This window comes from Notamacropus eugenii, chromosome 1 (genome assembly GCF_028372415.1).
Source record: "Notamacropus eugenii isolate mMacEug1 chromosome 1, mMacEug1.pri_v2, whole genome shotgun sequence".
Lineage (NCBI taxonomy): Eukaryota > Metazoa > Chordata > Mammalia > Diprotodontia > Macropodidae > Notamacropus > Notamacropus eugenii.
In genome coordinates, this window is record NC_092872.1 from 292,801,673 (window position 1) to 292,814,620 (window position 12,948).

The following is a 12,948-nucleotide window of genomic DNA, read 5'->3' on the forward strand; positions in this document are numbered from 1 at the left end:
GCTCATGCTGAAAATTTAACAATCAGCTTTCTAGAGCTGGCTTCACCCAGCACACTACTGCTTGTAAGCCATAAAACACTATATAAAATGATTTGTTTTTACCAGCAAAGTGTTCACGTAACTGAATAATACTTTGAACTTGTACTGTGGGCAAGATCATTGGCACGGGAGTAAAGAGACTTGGGTTCTAGTTCCAGTTCATCCACAAGCTAATGGTGTGAGCTTGGGCAATTCATTTAAGTTCAGAGACTCAGTTTCCTCATTTGTAAAAGGGAGTTGGGTTAGATAATTCTCTAAGATTTTTCGTTCTTTAATTTTCTATGATTCTAGGTAGTTATTCATTCACAAATAAATGTTATCTTTAGGCTCAGAAATGAACACTATATCTTGTTTTTAAGGTCTCATTTTACTGTTATCCTTGGCACCACAAAGACTAGTGGCTGAAAGTAATAAATTGTGACAGACGGAAAGTAAACTGCATAAACTCTGCATACGTTCTTCAAAATTTATTTGTCTTTGAAAATTAATTTAACAATATTCTATACACACATTTTAAAGCAATACTTCTGATTTCAAAATTTAAGAATATTTATGGAAAAAAGTTATGCTGTGTTCTTTAAACCCTTAATATAAACAAATAATTCACAGCATGAAGCTGGATATCCTTGTGTATAATTTTTTAAACACCCTAATAGATGAGATTGAGCTCTATTTCTACCCAAATAAACAACCTTAAAAAAGGAAAATCAGTAAACACAGCATGCTGAAAATTTACAATGCTAATTGTAAATTAGCTAATTGTAAATAACAGTGAAAATAATTTAAATGGATTTCATAAATTCAGGGGGAAAAGATTCATCTATAGGAGAAACTTTGAAAAGAATCCCCAAAGTACTATCCTATGACTGGAAATGGATACAACCAGTGAGAGAAAATGGTCAATATAAATAAATACAAGAGTACTTTTGTTTTTTAAAATAAGTGCATAGTTTGGATGAGAGAGGAAAGAGAGGTAATTATCAGGTCTAACGGCCTGATTAGGGACAAAATACTGATTTGACATGCTTTATTTAAAATGCACATCAAAGCACAACTGAAAAATCTGGCTGTGACTAATGCCCCTTTCAGGATATTTTAAACAGTCAAATTCATTCAAATTAAATTAGAATGAACATCAAACTTCAAATGGCAACCTCAGATCATGGCTCTTAGTTTTCTAAAGGCACATTTTCCTTTATTGTTGTTTTAGAAAAGAGATTTCAAAAAAGCCAACTTGCCACCTCTCTATTTCTTACATGAATAGCCTGAGAAAGGGCAGCATGCACTCAATTGGCTGAGGTTTCTTTTTTCAATGTCAAACAATTCAAAGTGTGGCTTTACTTTAGAAACAGTTAATGTTATGAAAAAAACATTATAACACTGACTCATCCTGGGGTTCTAGGGGTAGTTCTGAACCCAAAGGGCTACTAGCCAAAGAATATACAAGAACTCAGTCACAAATTCTCCCATCCTCTCCCCCAATGAAATATATGCATACATCAGGGAAGGATACCTAAATGAAAACAGAAACAAAAATTTTTAATATCCTCCAATCCAAAGCACAGGCTCTCAAAATGTCACAGGCTCAAACCCCACTAGATGGCAATTTAAACGAGAGAATCCCTCCTTCACCAATAAATTTTACTTTAGATTTCTAGGGCAGAGGAGGAAGGATTCCTATCTCCCATTAGAAAAGTCCAATTTCTGCACTGCGATTGTTTATTCTGGAAGGACAATCTGAATTCAATAAACTTTTGAAACTTCAAATATGTATAAAGATAGGAGGAAAAATATATTACAAACACTGAGCCCCATTCTCAGCATTTGACTGCTGTTTGCTGGAGAAACGCTTAGATTTCCTAAGAATTTTTTTCATGGTGAAATCTTTGCTGACCCTTAAAAAAAAGGCAATTTCCACAAAACCCAAGGTGATCTTTACGCCACCAAATAAAGTTCCTTATCAAAAATCCAATGGTGTGTATTCAATAATATGATCACATTCAAGCATATACCCTGGTCAAAAAAATTTTACAAATATTTCTGTGGCAGATTAAGAATATTTTTCTATGAGTAAAAAAGAACATGGAAAAATAGAAGGTGCCAGTATACAAATTGATTTTTAACACCAAAAGGGGCCACAATGAAAATTATTTTTGCTCTTTCACTTAATAATTATCTCTCCCTTTATAGTTGAAGCATCTGCTTTCTCCTGGAGAAGTCAAACTAAGACCTTATTCAATAGATAGCTTAAGAATGACAGGTTCTGGTAAACACAAAATTGAAATATTTCTGACCCTTGAATCAGTTTCCTTGAACTATCATCAAAAAAGTACTATTTCCTTAGTAATTTTACATCTCCCCAAAACATGTAGGTGGATATGAAATCTCAATTTTCATTTTACAAAGCTATACAGATTCAGGCCTTTAACTTCCTTTGAAATCAGTTTGCTGCATTGTTTGGGGATTCACTTCAACCCAACTTTATGGTTTTATAGCCTTTATCCTAGGTGCATCTTCAGAAATTCTAAAATCTTCTTCCAAGATTCCTCCTGAGCAATGGCATGGGCTCTGCACTGACCCCCACCAAGAACAGGGACGCCCAGCCACCGGTCCAAGGCAACTGGAAAAAATGGGCTATTGGGTGGATCAATTCGGTGACCTGCATCAGGGTAACTCAGAAGAGTGTAATTTTTTTTCCCATGCTCCTCTAAGCGCTTGATTGCCAAGTCAGCATACAAAGAGCTGTTCCACTGTTTGTCATCCTCTCCAACCACAAAAAGGAAGTGAGAGTTGGCTTTTTCTATGGGGATGAGGCTGTTTCCATAAGCAGGATCCAAGGGGTCTACAAGGGCCTCTTTAACATCATACACTCCTGAGGAAGTGACTGTGATTTTATCCAGATCAAAGGGGAGCCCTGGAAGGATTACTTGGCCACACTGAAGAGCAGTGCCTGTGTTGTAGATGCAACCATTGATACTGACCACAGCAGCCACATCTGGAAGGAAGGTCGCCATTGAGAAGGCCAGTTCTGCTCCTTTGCCTGATCCAATCACTCCAATTTTGGGACCTTTGACCTTTAAAGAAAAAGAGAGAGAGAGAGAGAGAAAGGCACAACTGCTAATGGGTTACAAAGACTGCTATGGATTGATCTTTACTGCTTGTTAAACTATTGATTTATTATTCACATGGCACATATTCTACCAACTGCTTATGTTACTACTACTTCCCTTCTTCTGAGGAATGTATATTCTTCTGTCACGCTACTCACCTTTGGGTGATTCTGCACATATTTAGCCGCCTGAGCAAAGTAGTCAAGATTTAAATCTTTCATGATGGGAGGTAGATCTTCAAAGGCAAAATATGGCAAAGCAAGTGTAGCAAAGCCTCGACAAGCAAGAAGGCTAGCCCGAAATTCATGTAGTCCCCCTTCATCACCAAACATGTCGATCACACCAGGAAACGGACCATCCCCTACAAAAGCAAGGAGATGATGGAAGATGATAGTGTTGTTCCTAATCTCATACAGAACAGTCTGGATCATTAAAAGGCCAGGATTCACTAAATAGGACACTTAGGTGCACCTTCAAGCTCTATCTGTTTGCTTTTAATCTACGTGTTATTTTGTCTTCCACAGAAGTGCAGGTATTCAAATATGTGCATAAAAGCATAAGAAAGAAGGAGCATATAAGATAAAATAAAACTGAAAAGCACCCAAGAAATTATAAATTATCATATTTGTCTATAACTTCCATTACTTACCCATCCAAAAAGATGTTTGTGCTTATTATATCACAGCAACACCCACTTCATCCTTGTTTTCCTTGTCCTTTTCCGCTCTTTGCTGTAAGAATTTGTTGTTTGGTCTCTTTAAGCATGTTTAGTCTACATGGATTTTTTTTTTGGTTCATTTCTCTCTAGACTGATCTTACTTTCTAAATTTTCTCTACAAAGCCAATAATACCTCTTCCTTCAAGGCGGAAGCTCACTGCATCCCTGGTTTTCACTTAGTGAAGTACTCTCCATTCCCGTCGCTTCCCCCTCTGTCTTTTCCTCCCAGATTCTGAATTTTGAGGAAGATGCCCAGACAAGCCAGGTCTTCATTCCTCTCCAGGCTACCTTGTCTCTCTAGACTTTCTCTACTATGCTCCTGCACTGGTGCCTTACTTCATCTATTTCATCTTGGCTTCTACCAACCACTACCTTTTCAGCTTCTTTATATGTTGCCTTCCCCTAACATAATGCAAGCTCCTCAAAGACAGGCACTCTTTTTCTTTCATCTTATATTTATATTCCCAGCTATTATATTTATATTCCCAGGTACTATACCTGGCATAGAGCAAGCACATAATAAGTGTTTGCTGACTTGACTTGATTCTGCTTTCTTCAGTCCACATAATTTTATATAAGTTTTTATACTGATTTTATTTTAAAAAATTCTTCATATTCTTAATCTTTTTCGGGGGGGGGGGGCAAAGGGGAAGGAGAGGCTAGATCTATAATTCCATTAGTATACACCAGAGGTGTCAAACACACAGGTTGCATGTGGCCCACAACACTCCCAAGTGCAGCCCAGATCAGATTAAAATGTAGTTTCTATCTGATTTTATATTATAAACGCGTGTGGCTTTCTAAGTCAATATGTGGACCACTGCAATCCTTATGGACTATAAAACTAAAACACTATAAAAACACTAGTGTTTCCTATTTCTATTTGAGACTGACACCACTGGTGTACACTGGGAAATCCCAATAAGAAAATCCCTTCAATGCAAATCTGTGATTTCCAGTCTTAGAGAGCGGTCCTCAGGAACAATGGCAGGTTCAATGATCTGTTTTGGGTCACAGAGCTGGTGTGTATCAGAAGCAGGCCTTGAAGCCAGGTCTTCCTGACTCTGGGGTTAGATCTCTTTCTAGTGTAGCACATTGCCTCTCATCATTTCTTATGATGCAATAATATTCTACCATATTCACATACCATAATTTGTTCAGCCTAATCTAATTTTGTAAAATGTTTCTGAACTAATAGTCAGTCCTTTATTGATGAACACTTAGTATTTTGGAAATTGATCTCTCCCCTGTCAATAACATCCTTGGGGCATATTCCCTGCAGGAGAACCACTGGATCAAAGGATATGCACACTCACAGCTATTAATATATGATTCTGTACTGCTTCCCTCATTTCCAACGTGGATTAATTCACAACCCAACCAGCAGGATAATATCATGCCTGTTTTACCACGGACTTACCAGTAGTCATCTTTTATCTTTACCAATCTGGGGCTCAGGTGGTTCAGAGTTGTTCTAATTTGCATCTCACTGATTAGGAATTTTGAATATTTTTTCATGTGACTGCTGATAGCTTGTAATTCTTTTGAGAACTGTATTTGTTCCTTTGACAACTTATCAATTATAAAATAGCTCATGTTGATAAGTGTCCATTCTTTATAAATTTTGGATGTCATATTTGTTTTAAATAATTTGATGCAATAATTTCCCCCAGTTTGTCTCATTCTCTCTTATTCTGAATTCATTGGTTCATTTTACACAAAAGATTTTATTTCTATGTAATCAAATACAAGTATTTCCTCTCTCATAGTTTTCTGAGTCATTTTAAGAATTTATCCCTTTTCACTAAGTGGGAGAGTTAGAACACTAATTCATTGTTGGTGGAGCTGTGAGCTGATCCAACCATTCTGGAGAGCAATTTGGAACCAAACCCAAAGGGCTACAAAAACGTGCATATCCTTTGACCCATCAATACTGCTTCTAGGGTCGTATCCCAAAGAGATCATAAAAAAGGGAAAAAGAACCCACATGTACAACAATATTGATAGCAGCTCTTTTTGTGGTGGCCAAGAACTAGAAATTGAGGGGATGCCCATCAACTGGGGAATGGCTGAACAAGTTGTGGGGGGAGAGGTAAAACTTCAGGGAAAACTATAGCAAGTAATTTTTTTTTAGTTTATTTGTTTTTGGTTTTCAGCTTTCACTTCCACAAGATTTTGAGTTTTAAAATTTCTCCTCCTCCCTCCCCTGCCCTTTCCCCAAGACAGCATGCAATCCCATGTAAGCTCTACATATACATTCATATTAGTTATGTTGTAAAGAAGAATTAGAACCAATGGGAGGAACACAAGAAAGAAGAAACAAAACTACAAAAGAAAGCAAATAAGTATGCTTCCATCTGTGTTAAGATTCCAGAGTTCTTTCTTTGTTGGAGAATAGGTATCTCAACCAGGGTAGAAGCGCAGTGGCTACTCACAGCCCTGACCAACACTGAAGCTTTTTGACCTGCTCCATTTCCAACCTCAGCCAGTTCACCCCTCCTTCCAAGGACTCAGCATATTGGTGTTGGATGAGTCCAGACACCTGACCATCTATCTTGGCTTACTCTAACCCTTGAGCTCAACACTCTACTGACCTCAGTCATCCCAGCAGCAGGGATTATGGGGCCAACCACCACAGCCTAGACCCCTTTCTTCGTACATACATTCCAACCCACACCCACAATGTTAGTCAATTTCTAGATTGATTCAATTAATTTGCCAGATTCGAGTCCCCATTCTCCCAGAACCAAACACACACACACTTAAGGGTCTGCTCCAATCTCTTGCTTTCCCTAAGATCATCAACTGTTCCATACTCTCTCTTTTTCCCTCAATATTTGTGATGTCTACAATCAAAGAATTCCTCTTCTTGATCATGGTTCTCTTTGCTTAAAACACACAAAAACACCTAAGTATATGAATGTTTTTTGATTAACCTGCAGATCTTTCTCATCCCGCTCCATTCTCTTTTGTAATTTTAGCTTTAAGTCAAAATGATCTAACTCCTAGCCACTTGTTAACTACGTTAAAGCCTTTTTTGCCTTGATGTTCTCCTATGATTTTTGATTATTACAAGTAGAACAGCAGAATGTATATACTCAACTTTTAGTATATGGCAAACTCTTCTACTTTATCTATTAAATACAACTTCACACTTAACTTTTCTCACACATACACACATTTAACATTTAAACCATCAAGAACAATGTGAATACAACTATCTATGATACTGTGCCCAGTAACTTACATACATGACAATTTTTCATTTTAACTGACGTAGCTACAAATTGTAGCAACCTTGCTGGGGCTTTGCTTCCCCCTGAGTAACACTGGTAATGTTTCAACCCCACTCAGATTTTAAAAAACAAAACATTCTTTTTAAACTAAATTACTCCTAGTTTAGTTGGATAGAAACTTCCATAAATTTAAGTATGGTTCACCCTGACTTCCAGTAAATTATGTTCCAGCTTTTTCCTTCCCCCCATATCAGATAAATAATTCTAGAAGATATAAATTAGATACAAATTACAAAGTACCTTATGGTAGGTAATGCTTCTGTTCCTAGCCACTTGTAAAATTCTCTCTTTACAGGTGAATCTCTGGAGTGTGATTAACAATGAGTCTGGGTTAATTAAACGTGGCATTTCTCTTTGAGACATCTGGTGAACTCTACAGGTTCTGTTCCACTCTCCTACTGATTTGGGCAAATTTTTTGATTTTCAGAACTCTCTAATGAGTTCCATCTTCCAGATCTTTACTTGTAGTGTTTTCTACTTCCATATTCACCTAGTTGTTGTTTGATCTTGTTTTATTGCATTTTCTATCATCTCTCCCTTACTGGCCTTCTAACCTGAGAATTTTACTTCCCAATGATTCTACCACCATAACTTTTTAGTTTTGCTTATTCTATTTTTACTGATGACAGATTCTCATTAGAGAGGCTAGGTGTTACTTTATTGACAATGGATTATTCTTCACTTCCTTCAAAGCACTTACTAGTCAGTCTGTTGTGTCCTGGGTTAGGTTCAACTTCATAAACTAGGTCATCGTAGAGGCTAATTTGTGATTTTCTTCCAATGACTTCTCTTCAGATCTTTTAAGTCAAAGTATTTGTTAATCACATTGGAGTTTTTTCCTAATGTTTGCTCATTCTTTAGTTCTCTGAAAGGATATTCTCTTTGCACACCCTTTACACTCCATCTTTCCCTCCTCTCCTTTACTTATTGTATCTACTGAGGAAGGGAAGAGAGAAGGAATGAAAAGATGAATTCTATGACCTTCCTCTTCACCTTCTTGCTAGAACATCACTAATCTTAAATGTTTCTTTCCAATCTCTTCAATTTCTATTCTGTTTGGAAGGAATTCTGACCTAAATAAATACTTTATCTGGCGCTATTTTGAAAGAAAGTATTTAAAAAGTAATTTTAAAATATCTACTTTTGCACAAGATATGAAAGGCTGTTGGCATCTACCTCCTAAAGTTGCTGTGAGAAGAAAATGAAATAATATTTATAGTGCTTTGTTATTATTATTATAGAAGCACATAACTGAAAGAAAAAAAAAGGCATACTCCCCTGAGTTGATGGGCTCAGGAACAAAAAGACAGATTTGCCAAAAAGTCTCTCTACACTTGTTCTATTTACAGGATCGCAGATTTAGAGCTAAAAGGGAAGTTTGGGATCATCCAGTCCAATGATTCTCATAGTATGGGGTATGCCTCCAGACTCCTCCCTACCTCCCGAGTCCTCCACATTTCCTAGCTCCCAAGAGCCAGCTGCAATTTGCTGCCTATTCTGCCCAGCCTAGTTGTCAAGAAAGTTACAAAAGCAGCTCTACCCATGCAGGTACAAAGCTGCCTCTTCTGATTAGATGCCTGGAGAAGTAACAAAAAAAAAGAACACAATGGGGCAAAGAGGAGTTAATATTAGTAACAGTAGCTAGCATTTAGGTAGCAAATGTTATCTCATTTGATCATCACAACTCTGGGAGGTAGGTGCTATTATGATGGCCATTTTACAGTTGAGGAAATTGAGGCAAATGGGATTAAGTGACTTGCCTAAGGCCATACTGCTAGGGTCTTCTTGACTAGAGGCCCAATGTTCTACCCACTGAGACATCTAGCTGCCTCTTAGGAGAGTCAAGAAATCCCAAGTCCTGGACAGCAGCTTTGGAACTCTTCCTTGTTGTCAGTTTTAACATTTAGGGTGCTACAATTTCTCACAGCAAAGAATGCTGTGCTCTGAGCAGAAAGAAAGGTTTGAGAATCAGACCCTGTTCAATCCTTTAATTTTACAAATGTGGAAAGAGGCCCAGAGAGATCCAGTGACTAGCAGAGAGTAAGGAATAAACTAGGATTTTAATTTAGATTCTCAAAACTCCAAATTCAATGTTTTTTTTTTAAAGGAACTGAACTTTATGCCAAAGAAAAAAGTTTAATTATTTTCTAAACTGTTAAATTTAATGTTATGTAAATGTCACATGCAGGAAAGGTAGTGGTGCCTGGAATGTCATGTTGGACCTGGTTTTAAAATACCTGAGCCAGAATCCTGTTTTTGACATTTACTACCTCTGTGAATAAATCACTTAACTGCAATTTCCCCATCGGTAAAATGAAGCAATTCAACTAGATGACCTCTAAGATCCTTTTCAGCCCTACATACTTTTGACTAACTGGAGAGCTAATTTCTCTTGCTTCCAAATTCTTCTTTTTGGTGTAAACCGGAATACATACGTATGACTAATCCCTTTCCTGCCCTCTGGCCCCTTCATTCTGGAATCCATGTTATTTAATAATTCTATCAGAGACGGAGAAACAGGCTCTCACGGGACCTCCCTGCTTTGATTTCAGATACGGGTAAATAGGCTAAGACAGCAGGCCAGCATTTTGCATTCAGTTCCTATGTATAAGCATCCTCCATACTAAAATGCAAGCTTTTCTCCCCTTAGCGTCTTCGAATCCCTAAATTCTTTCAGGTTCGGTTCAGTTCCATTGTCCCCCTGGAAGCCTTTCCTGATTCTCCTAATTCTTACTCTTCTCCTCCTTAAATAACTGTGTAAATGGTGGTGTAGTGGATAGAGTACTGGACTTGGAATCAGTACTACCTGAGTTCAAATCTGACCTCAGCTGCTCCATTTCTCAATGTGTAAAACAGGGATAAGAATAGCACCTATTTCCTAGGTAAGTGAATAGAGAAAATACCTAGGAAATAGGTGCTATTATTTACCCCTATTTTGTGAGGTTCACCCCAAACTCCTCTCTGATCACTGACCTCCCTGGCTTCCTTTAAGTCCCAATTAAGATCTCACCTTTTATCTAAAGCCTTCCCCAATCCCTCTTAATTCCAGTGTTTTCTCTCTGTTAATTATTTCCTATTTATCCTATATATAGATTGCTTTGTACATATTTATGTGCATGTTGTCTCCCCCGATGGATTGTACACTTCTTGATGACAGGGACTGTCTTCTGCCTCTTTTTGTATTCCTAGCACTCAGCACAGTGCCTGGCACAGGGCAGACATTTATTTTAAATAAATGTTTACTGATTGATTTCTCTCTTTTATTTCATATTTTTCCTGTATATAGCTTGCTTTGTCTCCCCTACTTGAGGAAAGGGCCTGTCTTTTGCCTCCTTTAATATCCCCAGAACTTAGTACAGTGCCTGGCCCCATAGCAGATGCTACTGTTTACTGACTGTCTTCTCATTTAATTATTTTCTCTTTATCTTATACATAGCTTGCTTTGTATATATTTGCAGGTTGTCTCCTCAGTTACATTGTAAACTATCTTTTGCCTCTTTCTACAGCGCTTAGCACAGTATCTGGCAAACAGCAGGTGCTTAATAAATGCTGACTGGTTTTCCTCTTTTAATTATTCCTATCTATCCTATATATAGCCTAGCACATAGTAGGCACTTAATAAATACTGATAAATGCTTGTAATGTGTGCTTTGGAAACCTTAAAAGAACTCTGTAACTACTCCTCTGAGGAAGGCGAACCACCTCGAGGGCATTAAGGGAGCCCATTGCACCTAGAAAATGTTTACTGAATCGGGATTGCAACTTGGGGGGCCTAGAAAGCCCTACTGTGCGAGTTCGTAAAAGAGAAAATAAAAATAAAAATCCTGCTTAGCGTTGGAGGGCTGAGGGGCTGACAGGAAAGGGAGCGACCGAAGTCTCACGCACCTGGGGGCAGGAAGAAGGAGCCTCTGACCGTGCCCTCGCGGACCCTGACGGCCCGGATTTCGGGGGTGGCATACCAGCGCTCCACCCTGGCCGAGGCCAGCACCTGGCCCAGCAGCAGCCCGGTCTGGTTGTGCGCCTGGTGCACCGTCACCTGCAGCTTGAGGGGCTTCTTGAGCACGCTGCGCTGCACCATCCGCAGGTAGGGGTTCTCCATGCCGGCCGGGGCCAGGCTCCACATCAGCCCCATGGGCTCCACGCCCGTGTAGTCGCCGCCCTGGGAGGGGTCCCTGGTCAGGTCCAGCGCCCCGACGCTGTCGGCCTCGTAATGGGCGCACGACTGGAAGAGGCGGCCGTAGTAGCTGACGGCCAGCGCCCGCACCGTCACCGGCTCGCCGGGGCTCAGGCCCTGCACCTGGATGTGCAGCGGCTCGTCCGCCAGGCCCACGGGGGGCGTCACGCTCAACGTCACGCCCTTCGGGGCGCCGCCGGGGGACGCGGAGAGGGTGCGGAGGGGCTGCCGGCCGAAGCGCGACCAGCCTCGAAACGCGGCCCCTGCCGAGCGCCACATGCTGCCGCGGGCTGGCCACGGGAGCCTGGGGCCCGCACAGCCCGCACGCTCCGAGACACGCCGCCGCCGAGGAGGGCACCCCGCGGGAGGAAGGTCAGGGCCGGGCGCGGCGGGCGAGCTCTAGCGCCGCCGCACCTGCCGGGGCTGGGATATACTAGTGCAGCACCGCCCACCGGCCCGTCTCCGCGTCCGCGCGTGCGCCCCTTCCTCCGTCCGGCCCGCAGCTCGGCCTGCGGGCCAGGCTCGGCCCGGGGCGAGCAGGCGGGGGTGGGGGGCGAGGAGCTGGGGCCGAGGAGCCGGGGCCTGGGGGCGAGGAGCCGGGGCCGGGGGACGAGGAGCCGAGGCCGGGGGGCGAGGAGCCGGGGCCGGGCGCCCCTGGGGCTGGGGAAGAGACCCTTAGCGGGAATAGAGAAAAAGAACGCTTCTCGCTTCGGAGAAGAGCCCGGAGAAAGCATCTCTTCCAGCCACTTTTCGTTTAACGTTCCTGGACACTTGAAGCCCTGACATGCTCAAGGTCAAAGAGGTCAGGAGTGGCAGGAACCACTTGTGTGGGGTTTTCATTTTCATAAAAAATGATGAAAATTCAGAAAATGAACTGCAAATGACTATCAGGATTTCAGATATATTTAAAGTTATAAGCCGAAATGCCTCTAAATTTCTATATTCTTCCCCTACCTGGTGGGCATTAACTCTGGATTAGGACCTTTATAATTTAGCAGCCCATATTGTCAGAGCTGTCACCTTGAAATAGGCTTTGACTAGACCTAGTATGAATGATACGCAATCTGTTTCAACACATGGCTGCATTCGTTCGGTGTCTTCCCCACAAAAGCTATCAATTGAAGCCCCACGCCCACCCCCACCCCCAGATAGGAAAGGTCTCAGGTCAAATTTGAACTCAGAAAGGTGAGTCATTCTGACTTACTGCACTCTGTCCACCAACCCACCTTGCTGCCCTAGCTTGGCACATAGCTTAATGCATGTTAATGGATTGATTGTAAACTAGATTGTAAACTCCCTGAGGTTAGGGACTGTCTTTTGCTACTTTGTATCTCCAGTCTCCTGGCACTTAGTAGGTGCTTAATAAATAAATAAACTAATTGATCTTGGAGGCTCGAGATTCATTCTGTTGGTCCTTCATTTTCGAAGACCGTGCCATCAGAGAAATGATGACATGACTTGCACTTGACTTTGTTTTGTGAGGGGGGGAGGGGCTGTGCGAGGTCACCAGCCTCATTTTCTCCTAAGCCGTCTGGATCCAGTGACCAGATATTCATCAGGATGACTGGAGACCGCCCAGATGCATTATTGGAGGCTAGGGATGAAAAGCAA

The 12,948-nt window shown here is 41.1% G+C and overlaps 1 protein-coding gene across 1 annotated transcript; it reads right to left on the reverse strand.

The window, feature by feature from the left end:
- Nucleotides 1-491: 491 nt before the first annotated feature.
- On the reverse strand, nt 492-11,757 carry LOC140517707 (acyl-coenzyme A thioesterase 1-like). Its single transcript, XM_072629175.1, has 3 exons — nt 11,049-11,757; nt 3,308-3,510; nt 492-3,113 (listed from the first exon to the last, which is right to left on the reverse strand). The coding sequence occupies exons 1-3, from the start codon at nt 11,614-11,616 to the stop codon at nt 2,538-2,540; spliced, it is 1,347 nt and encodes a 448-aa protein (XP_072485276.1). The 5' UTR covers nt 11,617-11,757; the 3' UTR covers nt 492-2,537.
- Between the last annotated feature and the right edge of the window lie 1,191 nt (nt 11,758-12,948).